This window comes from Falco naumanni, chromosome 4, assembly GCF_017639655.2.
Source record: "Falco naumanni isolate bFalNau1 chromosome 4, bFalNau1.pat, whole genome shotgun sequence".
Classification (NCBI taxonomy): domain Eukaryota; kingdom Metazoa; phylum Chordata; class Aves; order Falconiformes; family Falconidae; genus Falco; species Falco naumanni.
Genome location: NC_054057.1, coordinates 35,067,090 through 35,088,264, shown reverse-complemented (window position 1 = coordinate 35,088,264; position 21,175 = coordinate 35,067,090). Strand labels below are relative to the sequence as shown.

The 21,175-nt window shown below is 41.7% G+C and overlaps 1 protein-coding gene across 1 annotated transcript in view; it reads left to right on the top strand.

The window, feature by feature from the left end:
• Positions 1-15,237: 15,237 nt before the first annotated feature.
• Positions 15,238-21,175, top strand: part of SDHAF3 (succinate dehydrogenase complex assembly factor 3) — a 34,616-nt gene continuing 28,678 nt past the window's right edge. The window contains exon 1 of the mRNA XM_040592047.1: positions 15,238-15,437. Coding sequence (XP_040447981.1) covers positions 15,276-15,437 — 162 coding nt within the window. The 5' untranslated portion in view covers positions 15,238-15,275. The remainder of the gene's footprint in view (positions 15,438-21,175) is intronic.

The window sequence follows — 21,175 nt, the reverse complement described above, 5'->3', positions numbered from 1 at the left end:
AATGCGAAAGCCTGGAGGCATAGCACTGGGACCTCAGCAGCCTGAGCCCAGTCCCAGCTGAGCAGTGCAGTTTCCTCTGTGTGCTTTGGAGAGTGAGCAGCAGTGGGATGTATGACATGAGCGTGGAGCGGTGTGTGGGAAATTGGTATGTCACTTGTAGTGTTAGGCTTATGTTTTGTCATGAAATTATTTTTTTCTAAAGGATGACATTGGAATATTATTAAAGACAAGTTCTGCATTGTGGATGGCTCCTGTATTTGCAAGTGAGTTTATCTGTAAAACAGCAGGTGATGCTGCTGTGATCCTTAAATGTGTCCCTTGTGTCTTACAGCTCAGAGGAAACTGCTGTAGTACCTATGGGACACCAGTGGGCATCTTTCTGCTCATCCAAATGGAAGGGTTTGGTGGTCTAGACAGTCAGAGGGGTCCCCAGTTGCAGGGTCTCTGTACCTACAGCATACGCCTCACATCCAAACTTGAAAGCAGCCACAGTTCCCATCCACAGCTGTTGATGCCCCATCATTAGAAGTGTTTGAGGTCAGGTTGGACAGGGCCTTGAGCAACCCAATGTAGTGAAAGATGTCCCTGCCCATGGCAGAGGGTTGAATGTGATGATCCTTAAAGGTCCTTTCCAACGCAAACCAGTCTGTGATTACTCCCTGTGCAAAAGTCTCCCAGGCCAGAAAAGGGGTTTCAGTATTTCTGTGAGCAAGCAAGATGAGCCACCCTCCTCATAGCTCTCGTAGGCATTGCAAGGGAAGAACGTAATTTACCACAGCATCATCTCAGGTTATTCCTGAGGTAGCAAAGCTTGAGCAGAGACCCATGAGATAGAGCTCATCTTTTCAAATCCAAGCCCATGTCTTTCAGCTGCCTCACCCCAAGACAGATGTGCTACACCCAGCCTCCAGAAAACCTGATTCATGGCTTCACCCACCGCCCACTGCCAGCAAGCCAAGGATTTCCATTGACTTCACTCAGTTTTGTGGCCAGCCCCCGGGACTCAAAACACATTGCAAAAGGCCAGTCCTCTGCTGAATCTGTCAAGGGTCTCCTGTGTTGTTAGGGCCAGTGGAGCCTTGCTGGTTGCTGCCCGTGGGGAATTTGGCCCTATGTGCCATTTCCAGTGTGGATGTTGCAAACTGACTTCACCCTATGTTCGTCTTGTGCTTCTTCTTTAGCTTGGGAAATGAGCTGTAATTGAGAATGTAGGTTTTTAGATATCAAAGCCCATTTACATTCATTAAGTTTATGAAACGATGGTTAAAAATAAAACCTGAAATGATGTCTCTTGGGTTTTTGCTGATAAAAAATATGTCAGACTTTCTGGAAAACCCTACCTCTGGGATTACTGCCAAGTGTTTGCTTCTCTATTGCTACCATATTTTGACCTCAAATGGAACTTTCTAATTACATCACAAATATTATTATATCATGCAAATTAGGAAACTGTTAACATAGTTCAGGATAAAATAACTGAAAAATAACAGGCTACAGCCACTTTTCATTACATTCTGAAGGTCTTAAAAGTTCTGAAGTACAAATCCTCAGTCCTGTCTGAGTATTGAAGAGCAGATTACCTCACAGCAAAGCAAGCTGGTTACTCAAAGAAGCTGGCTAATCCATGAGACATTATTTCTGTCCTCTTCTGTTGGCATCTTTTGTAACAGTTTATTGACAATGATTTGTGTCCTGTTGAGTAAGCTGTGTTTGTATAACGCCATTGGCACTATATTAGTTGAGACCAAGGGTAGTCTGCCTAGTTAGTCACAGCTATCAAATGCTTGGAACTTAATTTTCACTGTTTTCTGGCTTAGTATCTTTAAAAAATATTCTGCTGCAGGGTAGAAAAAGACCTAAATAATCAACAGCATTGTTTGCAGGACTGGACATGCATTTGCAGCCAGATGAATATGTTTGATGTGCTCTTGCAGTGGAAACACAATGACATCTACTGGCCAATGCAGATGGCTGTAAGAGTGTTTGCAGGAGGGTTATGTGCAGAAAACAGTGCAGATTCGACTCTGTGAGGAAAGGGGATGTCATCCTTCTAAAAGGCAGGATGACAAATCAGAACATCCAGAGATATCTCAAGTAATACAAACAGAAATTGCAAACCAGAAAATATGAGGTATTTTACTTATGTACCACTTGCTTATTGTTAGTTGGAAAACAAATAAACAAACAAGCAAAACATTGACCAAATCCTCAGATGGTGCAAATTTTCTCTATTGTCTTCAGTAGTGGCTGTCAGAGGAAAAAAGGAGTTAAAGCAACTTACACTGGGTGCAACCAGCTGAAATCCACAAACGACTTCCGAAATGAACAAAAGCACCTCCTTTGCTCTTATACAACAGATACGTGTAAGCAGGGGTTTCTGATATCCTAAAATGTTACAGTCCTGATTTCTGCATGGCACTCCTCTTAAGTGCATTTTTCTTTTAACATGATGTGATCTCTGTAAGTCTTGTGAAGAAAATTATACCTAATCAACCCCAAATGCATAGTGCTCCAGCAGTAAGGTATTTCTCTGGCAAATAGTGTTATTAAAAATAAATAAAGGAGGCAATCAAAACATGTCTGTTTCTGAAAATGTGAATGCTAAGGATAGCAAAGAGAATAAATTTCCTACCAGCTCCCGTGTTCCAAGCGTATCAAGTCTCTTGTCTTCCGTCAGCTCTGCTCCTGTAATTTTTAGTTCTGTTGCCTCAACAAGATGATGCAGTTCAGCAGAACCAGCACCTCTAAAATCATCATACTTGTTGTCTAAAATGGGTGGGCTGTGCCAATCTACTCAGTGAGTGGCACTGGGTTGGAAATGTTACACAGCTGTGGTATCAGTGTAGCATTCAAAAGAGTGTGGATCCACTGTGTGGAAAGGGAGGCTTTGGTTCCAGTTCATGGAAGCAAATCAATCCAGAGCTAAGGGACACAGCATGGACTAGATCCAGTCCAGTGTTGTACAGACTTCTAGGTGCTAAGAAGAAAATCTAGGCTGTCCAGAAATAGTGAATATTGTGCACAGAAGCAAGAGCAGCAAATATGAACAATGTGTTGATATAAAGTTCTGCGTTAAAGGAGGTCACCCTAATCCGTGGAGACTGGAGTACCATTACACACTGATTTTAACAGGAGTCAAGGAAGTGCTCAGACTGGAGCAGTATCTTGTATAACATAAACAAGCAGTCCAACGCTCTGTACAGCGTTGTGTGTTACTCCCTTACTTAGATTTCATCCCTTACAGAGGAGAAGAGGGAATGTGAGCAAAGGGGTAGGGATTTGACCCTAATGCCACAACCCCACCGCTCAACAATGGGCTTTTCACAGTGCTGTTTGCAAGGAAGAAAAGGGGAGAGGGAGGAGGCAGAAGGAGAAAAGGCAAAACAGAAAAGGAAAAAATGGTAAGGTGTTACTGGTTCAGCCTGGGATTATAAAGATCTAAAAATGGTCTTCCTCATAGCAATAAAACAGAAATCTGTAACAGAGATAATCTGACAGTCAAAATATTATAGAAAGTTCTTACCAGACCATATACAGCAGACGTATCCTTCTGTACATCAGATTTAGGCATCCCCTCCAGGGGATGCAGGGATGCTAGCAATGGGACAACTGTGGGCTGGATTTCCCTCCTCAAGTAATTTCAGCGCGTCAGAATTGGCATTTGATTCCTGACTGGCAGCATTCAGGATGCAGGACAAAACAGGAATGTGTGTATCTGCAAAGCTGCTTGTTTGGATATGACATCCTGGGTTTTGATTCTGAATGGCTATATTGTATTGAGGAAAAAAAAATCAAGAGCAGGAAAATGTCTTCCATATTTTCTGATATGTGTAACTTCTTTAAATGGAGCTATTATGGGATGTGAGCTTTCGTGTTCAATGCAGTGATACCTAATAATGAATAAAAAATAAATCAGATACGGATTTCTGGGTTGCTGTCCTATGTTACCATGCCATCCACGATTTCTGCAAGTGGTCATGTATGCAAGTGGTTTTCTTACTGCAGTAACCAACCGAGATGCAGCCTGAAAACTAAATGTGATACTTGTGTCCATGTTTAATGCTAACATAAACCTTCTGCCTTCTGGCAGGTGGCTGGACATGTGCATGTGTCCATAGGTGCATTCCACAATAATTCTGGGTAATAATCAAACACTCTGAGGAGTCCCCCTAGTTATTCTCTTCCCTCATTTGACTTTTTCTTAATTTCCCATGAACTTGGTTACATAGAAGCTATTAAGAAAAAATTATTTGTTCAGATAATAGAGTGTTTTGGTTTTTTTTTTCATCCAAACCACAAAAATCTGCTGAATCTCTTGATCAGCAAGAGGACAGTCAGTGGTAACCTTTGTTCCCCCTCTGAAAGGCATTGCATTGCCTGGGTTATTTGTTTAAAGAGACACTGTGACAGCAAACTGGGACCTAAAGATAGTAATTGTAAACAGGTTTTTTTAACAAACTGGACTCATGGAGATATTTCTATGTTTATAATTTCCAGTGGATACAGGGGATTTTGGTGTATCTTTATTACAAATAAACATCTTCCACTCAGCCAAGGCATCCCAGCCAATGCAGCCTTGTGCTCACGCATGGAAGTCAGGGAGTGAAAATGAGAAATTCTTTACTTAAACCTGAAACGAATCAACCAGTTTTGTTTGTCCAACTTGGGAGAATGAGGAAATACAGACAGGCAGTCAAATATTTATGAATTTATGAAAAATATTGATAAATTCTCAGAAATTAAAGGTGGGAGGGTTGAGCACCCTGGTTAAAAACACAGATGGAAGAACATGTGTCCTCAGGTGTGCCAGATCACTGCTATTGCTAGTTAAACAGAGTGGGGAGGGGCCTTTTACATAATTTTCTGTTTTCTTGTTTTCAGTACAGAGGTCTGCTTGCATATGTAGATGCATAAAGATGTACCTTCTTCACATATGTGTGTAGAGATGAACCAGAGAGCTTCACATGCTGCAGCCTCCACCTGGACATACTTGAGGAGCAAGCTGGTGTTATTCACATTTGGGTGCTTACTTTGAGATGTCCTGAAAGAACCTGCTTTTTGGGAGCACAGAGCCTGTGCCATCATGAGGACACTTAATTCAGACACTAGAAGCGATGAATGCTTTGTTTCAAGCCCTCAGAGCATTGTCTGTCAAGCCTAAAGACAGAACGCCTGTGGGACAAGCAAAACTGGACACAGGAACTCCTGGGTGAGGGGTGAATCCAGGAGATGCAGGTGAGGGTGAGGATGCTGAGGGTGCTCTGCTCTTGCCTTGACCTCTTGTTGGCCCTGGGTAAATTGTACATTTTCTTTAGGAAGCAGGCAAAAAGAAGACATCTGCTGAGGAAGGGATGATTTCTAGGTAGTGAATGAGCAAACTGTGGAATGGGTAAACAGCATAGCTATGCTAATTACTTCTAGCCGTTTTTAGTCCTCATCTCCTTTTAAACATGCTTTTTCACCCTGTGGCAACGCTCAGCTCCCTGCCTTTGGCCCTGCAATGTGGCACAGTGCTGGGATTTGACTTACCACCACCTGGAGGTGAGATGGTGGAATACAAAACTTCTATTTTGCTAAATAGCTAAACACAAACAGCCGTCTTTGACCCCTTCCCATCCTTCACCACCCTGAAAAGATCAACCAGAGAATGGAATAGGATGCATATTAAATATTCTTAAACTTCTGAGCATCTCCCGGTAGGTGGTGTTCATATGACTTCTGAATGTTTCAGCATATCTTTAGTTCTCTTTGATTCTTCTGAGGTTATATGGGTGGTAACTGGCAGAACTATACAAATACAGTCTTCACAGCTCAGCAATCCTTGGATCCAGATTTGGAGTTCAATGTGGGTGGCATAGGAGTAAATGCCAATAAGAAGGCTAGGACAGAGTTGTTCCAGAAACTAAATGACTCAGTATAGAGCCTTTGCAAGCTGCAATTAAAGAGCCAGAAGAATATTTTGTAACTATTAAAGTGTAAGGGGGGAAACCTCATTTTTTTGTAATGCTGTTTATTTTTCCTCTTTAGTAAATGTTTTAATCTTGCCTTAAGGCATATTTCTGTTACTTAATGTCAATCAGAGACAATCGGTATCTTTCAAGTCTTTTGCTGCTAGTGGCATTTGCAACACTTCTGCAGGAACATCTTTCAGTTCATTTTAGGGTTAAGACTTCAGATCTCAATAGCTGCATGTTCCCTTTGTTGAGAGAGCCTCTGCGGTGTATATAGAAAGATTTTACAAACTTCCCACAGACTTTACATTAGTTTTGTATGGGTAACTTATCACATGATGACAAGGTATTGTCCAAAACATTTTTAATAAAAGCTGTCACATTGACACAGTGTGGATAATACAAAGTTGTGCAAACCTCAAAGACAATATGAGCTATTGGGTGAAGCACTGAATTGAGACCCAGGAAAGTCTTAAGTTATTGTAGTGTCTCTGCTACTGTCTTACTGAATGCCAGGTTTGCAGGATGTCTCAGTTTCTCAAGTTTCCCATCTGTTGAATGGGAATGCAGCACTCACAGGCAATCCTGATGTAGCTGAAGGCACATTTTGAAATGAAAGAATGCAAAGCAATCAGTGAGTGTCAAGTACACATGCGTGGGATACAATTTATATTGTGGGAAGTACTGGGATGAGTTACCAGAAAGAAAAAACCCCACCACTCTCACTGTATTAAAAACCTTAAAAAAACTGATTACAAAGTAAAACTGGGAAATATGGTTTTGGTACATTACTTCAGACCGCTACAATAACAAAAACGTTTTGTGTGCACTCGTGCACATGTGTGTCTATGGACATACGTATGTGTGCTTGAAGGAACATGTGGATGTATGTATATGTATATACATTTATATAAAAATAGGTGTAAGCATATATATGCACACACTATTGGTGTGGCATATCTGTGGCATCCCTATTTTTTTGCTTGTACAACAACAGCACATGTATCATACAGACAATAGCTGAGCAGGAACTGAATGCAGTTACTGAGAGCAAGAAAAATTCATGTTCTAGAATCAAAAAAGCAGTTTTTTACTTTGTTTTATTCTTTTTCTAATCAATCAGTAGTGTTAAATATTTCTAAACTGGCTGTTTACAAAATGTCAGTAAATTTGATGTGGTCAGTTTGGTCAGCTGAAGAGCTGAGCTCAGGATCAGACTGTATTATACACATATTTAATGGGATTCATACCTTCAGATTTCTCTGAGCTGCTAATGAAAAAACAAGAATCAAAAATTGCTATAAGCAGTTCCACAGGGAGGGAGGAATGACTCCAGATTTGCACCATTATCTGTCCTGCAGTCATTGTCACGACTGAGTTTTCAAGACAATTATCATATCCCAGTGGATTTCAGAGCTTATTAAATGCAGTCCTCCTGGGAAGGCTGAAAAGAAGGGGTATTATCTGAAGACCTGCTAGACCAACAGACTTCAGACCTGCATGGGTAATGTTGCCCCTGGCTCTGATGAGGTATAGCAATTTTCAAAACATGTCGGAGATGCCTGTGGATTTTAGAGCACTTTGAAATCCAGGTCTTAAATGAGAAGTTTTGCTCCCAGGGCATAACTTTGAAAACAGAGTGCAGGAAGACAGTAAATGAGTCACAGCAAAGCCCTCTGGAAGCTATGAAGAACACAATTTTGATATATGAAGCTGAACAACAGAAGTGATACAATTCTTGTTCTTTTGAAGAATTTCTGAAGTATTGATCCCCTCCAGTACAGCTCAGGGTATGCTTGTGCTGCTCTAAGCATAAAAAATAAAAAATGATCCCTCAAACACAGTAAGACTTGCCAGATATTAATGTTGGGATATTTTTTAAAGGTAGGCTTCATTTTGAGTATCCATTTCTTAAACAACCTGACGTTTGAGATACAGAATGTACCCTAGACCTGGACAGGATTCTCCTATTTGTCAACATGATGCAGAAAACTTTTGAAGTTTTGAAGAGCTCACAAGAAAATCCTCTGTCCTACAGAAAGTTCTTTTTACCATAAGCTCCAAAAGTACATCATTGTGCCATTAAACACTTTGCTTTCAAGACTCATTGACAAGGATTTTAGAATACACATTGTTTTTTCTACCCTATTGATTAATATAAGAATGTTACAGTTTATATATGGTGAAAAAAACAAAACAGGAGAATAAACGATGCTATGACACTTTGTAGTTGCTATCTTCCGTTGGTGGAAGGTCTCCAACTTTCTTCTTTTGAAGAGATTGTGACCATCCTACTACCTAATATGTTAGACTGAAACAATTGATAATTTTTTTCCCTAGAGCTTGCTTTTGCAATTGAAAGTCTTTGTGCTTTTATAGCACCTGGAGCTGCTACTGTTCCATAGCATACAAGAACAAATTATTGTTCAACATCTCAGTGTAAAATCAAATCTCAAAGAAGTAATAAAACAAATGCCACTTTCACGAATCAGCAAGGAGTTTGTGATTGCTAACTTAGCTGTTTTCAGTCTAAAAATTAATCCTGTGGCACCTTGTAAATAACTTTTGTTTTGGTTTAGAAGCGCAAAGCCATAATTCACAAAGCAAACAGCAATAAACTCATTATTAAAAACCATATTTCACAGATGTGATCTTTTCAATACTGAGAAATGTAGCATGTCTTTTGATCACTACCGATCCTGCCTTCAGGTGGTTTGGGAAGGGGGCGGAGGGAGGAACCGATGAACAGTGATAGTGCTGTTGGATGAAACAGGTTTAAGGAACCTTGACTATTTATGTTAAAGCTACCTTTTTTTTATGTGGTATCCTATAGTTCCATCCTGAATCTTAACCATTAATACATGGATGTTATATCAAGAAACCACAAAGGAAAATCCTGACTACCAAGAAATGTAATCCCAAATATTACCAGATCCAGTGAATAATAAAGCCAGGATGACAGGATGAGTAACCATACAGATGCCCCCCAGCCTGCAGTGTGATGCTGAATTTCAGGGTAGGGAATACAGCAAACAGACATGAACAGTTACAGAGCTACCCAGTTTTGTGTTGGATTTGTTTTCCTGATTGATTACAACATCAGAAACTGGATAGGACAAGAGATGACTATCCAGTGCTTCGCATCAAAGGTGGTGCCAAGTGTTTTAATGCAAGGCCAGTTAAGTGTTTCAGTACTTGCCCAGTATGTTAAATTCTCCCGGGCACACTGGGTGCATTCGTAGGGCTATCAGAGGGCTGGGAAGAGCCTGAGATGGGAAATGAGCTTTGCTGATAGCATATTGTTTATGCCAAATGACGAACAATGCTGGATTATGCATGCTTCATTTTAAACAGCAATGATCTGGATTCCTGAAATGCTAACAGTTTTATAGCAAAGCCTTGAAACTGAAACCTGTAGCCTCTGAGGAAGGTAAAAGGAGAAATCCAAACACCCTCCAGGGATGACAAAATTCATGTTTGGCTTTGAATTTTGTGGCTCAGCTCTGCTTTCTGCTCTGAAGCGTGCAGCACGGTCTGGGCGCTCGCAGCTGCACCACCCATGATCAGTGCAGTCAACTGCTTCACTTCTCTCTCAGTGGGAGTGTGCGGGCTCTCACACCAGTATGACCCAGAGGGCTCATGCTTTGCTTGTGGCATGTGATCTGTCATCTATATATCTTAAAAAATTGAGAAGGGATTTCCAATTGATCAGCGATTGGTTTACTCAGTGGAGGGAGGGAGTAAGAGAAAGCATAGTCTTGCCTGTCCCCTTTGCCACAGTACTGCTGCCAAAACTGAAGCAGCCACACAGAGAACTGAGGAAACTTTTAAAACTTAATTAGAGAAGAAAGCAAAGAAAATAATACTACAGTGTGTTTATTTAGAGCTGCAATGCTGCCAGAGAAACCACATAGCTTGCATTTGTAAGCTACGCTTTTCATATAAAACATATTTAACTAAAACAGGAGACAGGAAGAAGCTTTCTTCTAACTTCATTTAAACACATATTTCTGTTGTGTTTTAAATTCCCCTTGGGTTAATGTGAAGCTGGGCTAAAACCTTAGATGTGATGTAGCCTAGCTAGTTTTACTCCCTGAGTTCAGACTTGGGCTTCCATCTGGAGCTCCCAGGATCCATGGACACCGTGGCTCAGAAGGGGCTCGCTTGTGCTCCCCTCCTGACACTCTGAGGCTGAGCTAGGGTTTTGCATTCACACATGTATGATCTTCTCTGCAGCTTTTCAAAATATTATATTATTTAGATTGGACATCTCCCTTGTTCTGTTTCCCCCCTCTGTTACAGCCATCAACATAACAATTTCTGTGCTCTTTTTTTGTTCTTCTGGAAGGAGTTTTAATGGATTTGTGGAAGCATCTTTGCATGGCTTTAAGTTTTACAGTAATTACTAAGTGAACCAGGAAAACAAAGTTTTACCCAGGAATGATGCACATTTTATATTATATTTGAAATAATAAAACATGATTTTTCAAACTGTACATATGTGAATTAACAGAAGAACATTGCATATTTTATAGAATTTTAATGCGGTTGAACAGAATAGCACATGCAGCAGAGTAACCAAGTGGATTACTAGTGTATTTACCAAAAAGATTGTTCATAAAAGGAGAAGACACACAGTGATTCTAAATACTGACATTTTCAATTCCAGTTTGAATTTTTGAAAGTGGAAAATTGTTTTGTAACACAGGCAATCTTTTGGGTGTTTTCTTTGAATGTTGAAAACAATAATAGCTTAAGGACCAAAAAAGATTTCCAGCTCACAGTCTGATTTGGCTGCCTATAAATAAAGGTGTAGGATTTTCTTTATAAATATATCTTGCTTGTCATTACATTGAGTTTTTATGCTCTTTAAACACTCTACCCAGAATTTTGATTTTGGATCAGTTCACTGAATTGAACTCTTTTAGAAAATTTCAGCTGAAAAGTAGCTGTTTCTGAAAATGAAATTAGAGAAAATTCTCACAGGTTCTTTGCAAGCTTTCTCTCTTTCACAGCCGCTTACCTGAGAAGTGTTGGTGCCTCTGTGTTTCAAAATCTGGCACTGGACTAGAGAGAGGAGAGTTGCAGAGAGGAAGGTCGGGAGCAGGAGGGTCCATGTTCAAGCCTGGCACTCCTCTGGCATGAAGCTGCCTACATTTGGCTTGCTGCAAAGCTCTGCTCGCACATGTTCAAGCAGAAACTTGATAGAGTTTGGCAGCTAAATTCCCTGAAGATTTTGAATATACTTGGCATCTTTCAAGTCTGCAGGAGGCAAGCAGAGCTTCCTCAGGAATTACTTCTTTTGACTGTCAAAAAAATGTGTTTTGGATGATACAGATCATATGCTTCAGATGAAAGAACAAGAAAACCTACAATGAATGAGCAGCTCAAGCATAAGCTGAACCAAAGCAGAACTTTCTTTTAATGTCCAAAAGCTATCAACACGCCAGGCATGCAACTGAGTGAAGTCCAGAAACAGCTGGCTGTCTCTCCCTTCCAAAATTGTCATGTACTTTATTTCATAAGGAATACTTTCTATTTGGTTTCATCCTACTATGAGATGCACACACGAGTACCTGAAGCCATTCTGATGAGTTACACCAAACAGCATTTATTACGGCTGCTTTTTTCCCCACTGAAATGGAGCTTTTGAATAAAAATCATCCGTCTCGCTCTCACTACAGCACCCTGCTGACCAGCCTGAGGCTCCCCAAGCACAGCCTGTGTGAAGAACACCGGTTTCACCCAGGTGAGACATGGACAGGCAGTTGTCTCTCCAGCCAACAGCAAACATGGCTGGTATCTTCATCAGCCTGTATTTCCCCAAGCTCTGGGGAAAGAGCTGGTCCATTTTTTAACAGCATCCCCGCATAACAGATTGCGTGTCCAACTTTTTGGTTGGTTTTGAAGCAGACTGTCCCATGCTAGGACTGATGTTACTTCTGTTGAATCAGGGACAAAGCTCTACTCCACTTTGACACAGGCAGAAGCATCCTGTGAATCTCTGATTACCCATAGCTTTTTCTAAGTCATTTATGAAACTATTCATTTTCAGTTGTTTCCCACAAAGAAGGGATAATTCTGCGTCTTTTTAGTTTACGAGGCACACTAGAAGATGCCGCAGAATATTTAACAGGCAATTTGTGCCGTCATAACAGATCTTTGGCTTGGCTTCTGAATCAGAAAAGTCTGCAGAAAAATCTATTGGTCTGGAATAGTGTGCAAAAATGAACTGTCTTGAATCTGTTTGAATATTTAGAGAGTTTATTAAAAACTTCATAGCTCTGAAGTAAGAGATGCAATTTTGTTGTGATCTGCACAAAGCAAAAATAAGAAACATGGGACAGGCCTGTATGCTCATTTTTTTTTTTTATAGCAGGAAATTAGATTGTAGTTTAACATTTATCCACAGCTTAGAGAAGAAGATTGCAGATTATCCTGTTTTGTTAAACAGATGACAATACAATTTAGCTTTGTCAGGAACTACCAACAGTTCTGGAAAGGAATATCACGCCACTGCATTCTATATTTAATAATTAATTTTGATTCACAAAAAGAACGCCTCTCAGGATGCTCTTGATAATTAAAAAAATTACAGCAATCATAACAGCTCAATAAATACTTCAGCTTCAGCTTCTTTAGTCAGAAAAAAAGGGAACATGGAAATGCTCCTCCAGTCTTTCTACATTTGGAGTTAGGACTGTAGCAAACAATATGGCCCCTCTGGCAGATTCACAGGGTCAAAATCTAATTTGCTGCTAGCTCAGAAGGATGGGCTAAGCAACTAGAGAACTTTGCATCTATACCACAGATTTCTTGTGTATCCTGGGAAAAGGCTGAGATGCTACACACACAGTCCTAGCCACGTAAATAAAAATTTAGTATATTGGCTAAGCCACTCTGCCTGCCTTTGTGCTGCCCTATGGCAGAGCTGATACTGCCTCCCCCGATCCAAAGGCACTATGGAGTATGGCATGGAGATGATCCACTCTGATTTTAGCTTAACTAGCACTAAGCCAGTGCTCAAATCCCCAGCTGGATACAGAATAATCCTTTATGGGGTGTCTGAATCACGTATACCCCAACACATCCTTCTATTGACAGTTGAAAAGATATACGGATTAATTGCCTCCACTTGCCCAAAAGAGGTGGGATGAATCCTCTTGAGGTGCCTCTTTCTTTGGCGCAAGCTAAGCAGCACCTCCCAGGCTGTGGAGCACCCGGGGTGGCAGCACAGATGCCCCAGTGCCCTGCACAGAAGCAGTGCTGCCTGGAGCATGGGCAGATGTCTGCAAGAAGGATGTGGAGGACTTGTACTCATGCATATTAGCTAAAATTGTGTCTGGACTCAAGCTGTGGCACAGATACTTTGACTACTGGTGATTGAGAGGTCATTATATGGAAAGAGTACTTCTAATATAATATTACATCTTACTGAGTTCTGATGGTGAGTCCTTTTGCCCCCATGCACAAATGATCCGGCATTCAGCTGCCTCTACAGCCTCTCCACATTCCCTGATAGTGTACAGCCCCTTGAGGACTTTGGGATATAAAAATTGTTAATGGGCAAAGGCTGACAACTTAGCCTGTTATCAAACAGCTTGCTGAGCTTACAGCTCTATCTTCTGTTCCAGGGGCAATTTACTAGGAAATTCCTCACTCCTATGGCAGCTCCTAGGGAAGGCGCAAGGAGGGGGCTCAAAAGCCGCAGGTGTAGCAGCCCAGAGGTTCACAGATGCTGTGTGAATTCTACTCTACTGCTGGGCGGGAACCACCACTTTCTGCCTCTGTGGACAGAAAGACAAGGTGTAAAAAACGTTGGAAGGAGACATCTGGCTGATGCATCCTGGTTAGTGTCTGAGCCTCAAAGCAGGTGCCCAGCAGAGGGCTTAAGCAGGCCACTGAAAGAAGAGGACTCCTAAAAAACAACAGTAGCAAGGAGAGAGCTGTCAATGTGCAAGGTAAGTACGGTGGTCATTATATAAAAATAGATTTAAAGAAATTCTGTAGATTAATGCACCCTGAGGTGATTTAGTGGAATTGCATCACTGTAAATAAAACTACTAAAGCAAATCAGATTTTTAACCTCAATCCTTTAAAAATCTGAACATATGCAAAGACATAGGGGCAGACAAAATACATTATGTCCAGAAATCCTTCCTCAAAGAAATGCCTGCAGAAAATACAGTCAGAAAATATAGCAAGACCAATCCATTTGAGGATCTGGACTCCCCGGCCAAGGCCCCTCCGCTCATCCCAAGAGCATCACAGGCACAAAGAGAACTGAAAGCTTCCATGAGAAAGAGTGAAACTATAACCATTTTCTTTTTTTTTTTTTTCAGTAACTTTTGTGTTACTGGGAACTTGTGTTTTCCACCACACAAGTGCTTGGGAGAATAAATAAACATTAAGAAATGGCAGCCAGTGAAATTGTGTGCAGTTTGCTCTTTCCTCTGTTGCTCACATATAATGACTTGGGCTTTTGATAAAGCAGTATATTTTTATGACATTTCTGAGTGACCTGGGAAAGTGGAATGGTCCCAGGGCCTATGGAAATGTTTCCGTTTCGTTTTGAAACGTCAATCATTTGACTGGCTGGAAGGAGCTTAACAGGCCCCCGTGAGGGGGCAGGACTCGGGCCATGCTGCCACCACCTGATTTTCAGACTCGTTGCTTTTTCCAAAATATCCATGACCGTTGTTGACATTTGAAGATTTTTCCATGTGGTTGGGTTGGCCGTGATGTTAAACAGCTGAAAAAAACTACGGAGAGCTGGAGAGCTGCAGCTCGGGCTGCAGGCAGACGGTAACAGAAAGCGGGAGCTTGGCGGTGGCACGAACCCCGAGCAGCCCCACGGACGCAGTGACACTCCTTGCTGTGTCGCCTCCCCTCTCGCACCCCTGCTTCAAAATGCAGATAAATCAAATGTCAGCGTGTGAAGCTTGGTTTTAGTGGCCAAATTCATTTGGGCCAAATTCTACCCGGGTATAAAGCGCACAGTTTGCTCTCCTGGTGGCAAAAGCAGAGCTGAAAATTAACAGGGTTTTTAATTTTTAGCACGGCCCCTGCCATCTTGCACACATCTTCCTGAAACAACGCGAGTTGCTTATTCATCCTCCACCGCTATTGCAATCGGTGTTTGGTAACGTTTGAAACACTGCGCAGACGACCAGGGCCAGCACTTTCCGCAGAGCCCGGCGCCGGGTCGGCCCGGCGCCCTTCCCCGCACCGCCGCCGCTCCCCGGCACCCACCGCAGCGCCCCCGGGCCCGGCCCGGCGCCCCGCCCCCGGTGCGGCAGCCTCAGGGCTCCGCCGGCCGCCGCCATGCCGGGCGCTGCGCGGCGCCTGTACCGGCGGATCCTGCTGCTGCACCGGGCGCTGCCGGCCGCCCTGCGGGCGCTGGGGGACCGCTACGTGAAGGAGGAGTTCCGCAAGCACAAGGCCGCCGGGCCCGCCGAGGCCCAGCGCTTCCTGCGGGAATGGGAGGCAAGTGCCCGCCGCCCCTCGGGAGTCTGACGGGGGCCGCCTCCCGACCGCGGGCCCGGCGGCCGGCGCCGAGCCCGGGCCTCGCTGCCGGCCTCCCCCGGCCGGGAGCCGCGGGGCCCGGCGGTGCTCAGGGGAGGCCCTGGCGAGGCCCGGGCGCCCGCCCCGGCGAGGGGGAGCGTCCTCTCGGCGGCCGGGCCCTGGCCCGCCGGCCCTGCCGTGCCCTGTCGCGGCCTAGCGCCGTTTAAGGATACGTTGTCGCAGAAAGGGCGACAGCAAGTGCCCGCTGGCTCCTTCGCTGGTGATTGCCACCGAGTGTGGGCGGCTGGTTCGTGTGCTTGGAGCGCCGGCCCCTGCCCCGCGCCCCTCGGGCCGGCTCGGACAGTCAGAGTTCCTCGGGAGGCTGCATCCCCGGGCGGGTTGTCTTCTGTGGTGCCTGCTCCCTGCCTCGTCTGTGATTATAACTGTGCTCACACAAGTATATCCAACAGAATGACAACAATTCTATAATTAGCAATATATACACATATAAAAATAGATGTACACAATTATCTGTGTTTTTTATAATAATACATCATATAAATGTGTATATATGTATTTATAACTACATACATAGATAATTGTCTAATTATAATTAGCTAAATACTTAGGTGTAAATAACTTCCCCGTGAACTTGCGTTTCATTTTTGGGTGATGTTTTTTCAGAGTGTTTCCTAAGGAAACGCTGCTCCTGCTTACCCCTCCCTCCCCCCGCACCCAGCGGGTCCCAGGGAAGCAGGCTGCCACCCGAGATTGGGGTGTAACAAGTGTCACAGCAGCAGGAGAGGGAGGAGAGCGAGTTGCTTCCCCCCCCCCGCCCCGTGCCTGAACTTCAGCAGGTGCTAGCATGTTAATTGACCCCCAGAAATCCATACGGCAGGTGAATGTTATAGACACTTTGCAGAGGAAGAACTTCAATTAAAGCATGAAAACAACTGCAAGAGGCAGATCTATAGACAAGCTTCCCATCCGTTTTCATGCTCGGTGAACTACTGGTTTGGTAGTGGTTTTGAAACTCAAAACTGTTTTCCTTCCTGTGGAAGGGATTTGTGTTCTGCTCTGCCCTGGAAGCTGGTTAGCATAGGAGTGTCTGGTGCCTTCTGGCTTAACAGCAGAAGGGTAATGGGGAGAGACCTGACCCATCCCTTCTACCTGCTGTACTTGAAATCCTGGGGGTAAAGCAGCTCCATTACCCTTGTGCTCGGGCATCAGGAACCAGCAGGGAGAACGCTGCCTGGTATCCTCTTCCGAGGAGAGGAGTAAGTGTATTTTGATTGCCTCTTGCCAAATTATATGCCCTGAAATCGGGAAAGTTTGTTTCTACAGCTAAAATGCTTGATGCTATTGTAATTCTCAATTGCAGTTTACTTGATGTTGCCAAAATGTTTCCGCATCACTGCTTCCAATTTTAACATAAGCTAAAAAGACAAGTTACAGATTACTATTTTAGGTGCTAAAACCTTCCTTAAGATAGTTATAGACAAGGAAGAAAATGTGTGCATTGAAATATCTTAAGTCATTTCTGTGAAGTAAACAAATAGTGAAAATGTTTCTCCGTTTTAAAATGTTTTAAAAGGAGATAATAGGGAAAAATGGGAAAAAAATTAGACTACAAGGAACAGAAGTTGAATTTTGAAACCTGACATTTAGTGCTATTAGCTATGATATGTTCAAGGAAAATAAACTAATATAATAACTGTTTTGAGTGTGTGCATATAAAAAAATTTCCAAATATGTTCGCCTTCTTACAAGATGCTGGGAGATAATAGCACATAGTTAATCTCGCTCTTCTCATGTTTAATTTTTGTTTTATTCTTAGGGTTTTTTCCCCCAAATAATAATCTGTTTCAAGGGTGGAATTTAAATCAGACTTTCACATTTTTGACCTGAGGGACTTGCTCTGTGGTTCCCAGCTCCTTGAAGACTTGAACTAGGTAACTGAGGAAGGTGGACTGTAGACAGCTTGCATTAGGTAACAGAGAAGGGTGCTCTGCTTTGTGTTGGAGTCCTCTTTGCACCCTTTCCTGGGCAGCAGGACACTCTTAATCAGAACTACATTGGAGGCTCTAGAATGGTTCGTGCAGAACACACCAGATACCTGCACCAGCACCCAGTTCTTGAAGGGCATATGAATCACACAGTGGTGTGTGAAGCTGTGATATGCTACTTCGCATACATGAGCCATAACTGTATTTCTTGCCTCCATATCTATTTTTATTAAAAAACCCAAACGAAACAACAACAAAAAAATAAAGCCAACCCCAAACAGATCACTACAACATTAACACAAAATTAGGTTTATATTCCCTGTTGTTTTTGCAGTTTTTTTGGGGAAAAATGCAAAGTTACAGCTCTGGTAACAGTATTTTGGCATGTTGCACGTTAAGCACTTTTCTTCCCAATATTCTTGTTTGTTAGGGTACGTGTATACCATACTGCTCTTTAGGGTTGTCAGTACTCAGCTTCCTTCTGGAAAAGTTCTTTCCTTGTATGTTCTGTTGCATGCAAAGTGTCTGGTGCAGAGTGGCCCGATGTCTCACATTACAGAAAAACAGTATTCATAATTTTGTATTAAAATAGTTTATATTAATGTATATTCACCAGAGGGTTAAGATTATGGCTGTGATGGTTACATTGATGTTTCTTGGCTTTGGCTAAGGACTTCAATATGGACTATAATCTTAATAAGCCACCCCATATGCTTTTTGAATGAAAATTTCCAAGAATGATTTACTTTAACATGGAACTACTTTCGTTAAAACTCTTCACGCTTTTTTGGGTAGTCAGACTTTCTGTGTGTGCTTGAATACACTAGTTCATAGTCTGCTTGTGGTACACTTTCTTGTCCTCCGATTGAATTTGTATTTGCTAATTGTTTGGCTGATAGGCCTGGTATGTTAATAGCATTATGGTTGTGCCAGATGACCCCCCCCCCCCTTGGTATTTAAATCATGCTGATGCAAGGGGACTGGGCATATTGACTGTTTGTCAAAGAAAACAAGCTGAGCAAATTCCTTTATTTCTTGTGAAACATGGTGAAAAACCTGCAGGATTTTACTGTTAAAAGCTTTAAAAAAACCTGTTAAATGAATCTTAGTTTTACAGGGCATTCAAACAACTGTAGCTTCTAATATTGCTGTGGTTCTTTAATATTAGGTTCTGCTCCATGGCTTTTGGGAAGAACCCAAATCTCAGTGCAGGACCTGAATATTCAGCCTAACCCTCGGATGGGAGTACGGATATTTTGAATATCCTTACAATCAACAAAAGCACAGGTGGAACATTAAAGGGAGATTTCAAAGATTAATTTTAAAAAGAAATAGTGTCTAAAAGAGGTAAAAAGGCTCCCAAATGATGTTGTCATAGTATGTGAATGATTCATATAATTTTCTTGTAAAGATGAGAAGGGATTCCCTTGTTTGCCATGCACTGGAATTGAGGGGATTAGTGTTAGAACCCAACCATGTTGATGGCTGATGTCATTTTATAAAAAACCTAAACTGACCTGTTTGCATTTACAAAATAGGGAAACTATCCTTTGAATATTCTTGGAAGACTTCTTAAGTGAGTTAGACTCATAAAAATAGTCTGCAAGTGTGTATACATTTTATATAAAATTAAGAAAAAATGTAAAATTTACATTGTTCTATCACTGGTGTTGGATTGATGGGTTGTGTCTTGAAACCTGCTGGAAAGTATTAAATGGGGATACAAAGAAAGCAAGCTTTGTGGTTCAGGATGGTTGTTCAGATAGATTCAAATTAAGTATATAAATTATTAAAATACATCCCTTTCTATTTTCTAAATATTTAATATTTTAATTAAAATAATTGGTACTCATTTACAGGAGGTGGCTGATATAATTAGATTGATAGTGATTATTACCTTGCAATGCTATTGAATTAATGTTGACAGATATGATAAGTGAATTAGTTCAACAGTCTTCTAAATCATGCGGTAGCTGATGAGAACGCTTACTTAAGAATAGGTAATACTACGATGATATTGATTACTTTATTCCACGTTAGAAATGATATCATTTAGACTATTCAGCTAAGTAATTTCAGTAATAATTTGTTTTACATAATTTTAGTTAATTATTCTTTTAATTTTGAAAATTACCATTTCGTACTTAGCTTGACCCTGTAGATGGGAAGGTCTGGGCTATCTTGAGTTGAGCAGAATCATTCTGCAAAATTACATGACATTTTCTCACATCTAACAGATTGAATAAATTGCCTTTGAAATGCTTTGTCCATTCTTGACTCTGAAAGCCTTTTTATAAGCTTTCAAGTGATCTGAGACTGATTTGGGAGCTGGCATCTGCTGTTGTGTACTCAGAGGAAAGGTGACCTTTTTTTATTCCTGATAACAAATCTAAGCGTTATATTGGTAAAATTAGGGTGGAACTCTGTGTCTTTGGAGAACCTGGTCATGTAACCTCTCAAGAATGGCTAATTTTTGACTCAATATGATATTTGATATGATACAAATAATTGTCATTCATCAAATTAGTTTTCAATTGCCCATATCGTTTGCAGTGTTTGGTTTGCTGGGATGATCGTGGGATGGTGTCATGATATTTTCTAGGACATAGTTGTTCTGATACATCTCTTTCTGCTTTTTAATTCTTTGGGGCAGTGTGATCTTCCCTCCACTATTTTCTTGATTTATTTTTCAGCTTCTGGCACTCAAAAATACATTGAGATGTTGAAAAGAGAATTTGAAGAGCAAATAGCCAAAGAAAGTTGGACAGGTGGAAGAGGAAGCTGTGGCCAGTACTGGAGTCAGACTGGGATGGGAATGGGATGTGTGGGGTGCCCTTTGTATTGTCTTTCAGCAAATGCAGGGGTTGCATAAGTCTAAAACTGCTGCTGACTTTCTGTATTCTGCTCTCAGCTTCAGTGAAATGCATTATATGTGTGATCTTTTCTTTGCCTGACAAAGAAATAAATTTTTTTGGAAGTGAAATATGACTTTTGCCATTTTATGACTTTAATAGAAGTTGTGAAATAAGATTTAAGAGTAGTATTTAATTATAACATTACCGGATACATTGGAATTTGCTTTTAGTCATTTTTGTGGCTATCTGGATGAAAAGTTTCTTATTAAGAGTAAATTCCTACTGAGACTTATGTATTTAGCCTCCACTTAGGGTGTTCACTGGATATTAATTTGTAAGAACTAAATTGGAGACAATTTCCGCTATTTTCTTTGGTATTTCTCAAAAGGCAGGAAAGAATTTCTCACTTTTCTGAGAGCTGCAGAGTTGTGGCTGATAAATTGAAGAGCATGTGGGATTCGGGTATGACCAGCCATGCCAAATCAGCCTGTTCCTCTGACCTGGTGTTCCTGGTGGCCTGTTTTGCTGTAAGACTTGAAGGCTACCTGTGTAAGATGGCAATTTTGCCTTGGTGCACCCATGATATAGTGAGTTTCCTGAACCAGCATTCATGTGCAATTGTCCCTTTGAGCAAAAAAATTAAAGCAGAGGTTGACCACATGGATCCCTATAGCATAGTTTCACGGTAATAACAACTTTTTCATATCATGGCATCACTTCCGTCCTTTCAGTGCTCCTTCAAATTTGGGTTTAGAAGCAGGAGCTGGTGTCTGCTCCTCTTCCGCAGAGAATCCAGGCAGTCTGGAAGCTTTCTCTTGCAGAGGAAATTGGGGAACCCGGTAGGTACCTGATGGCTTGT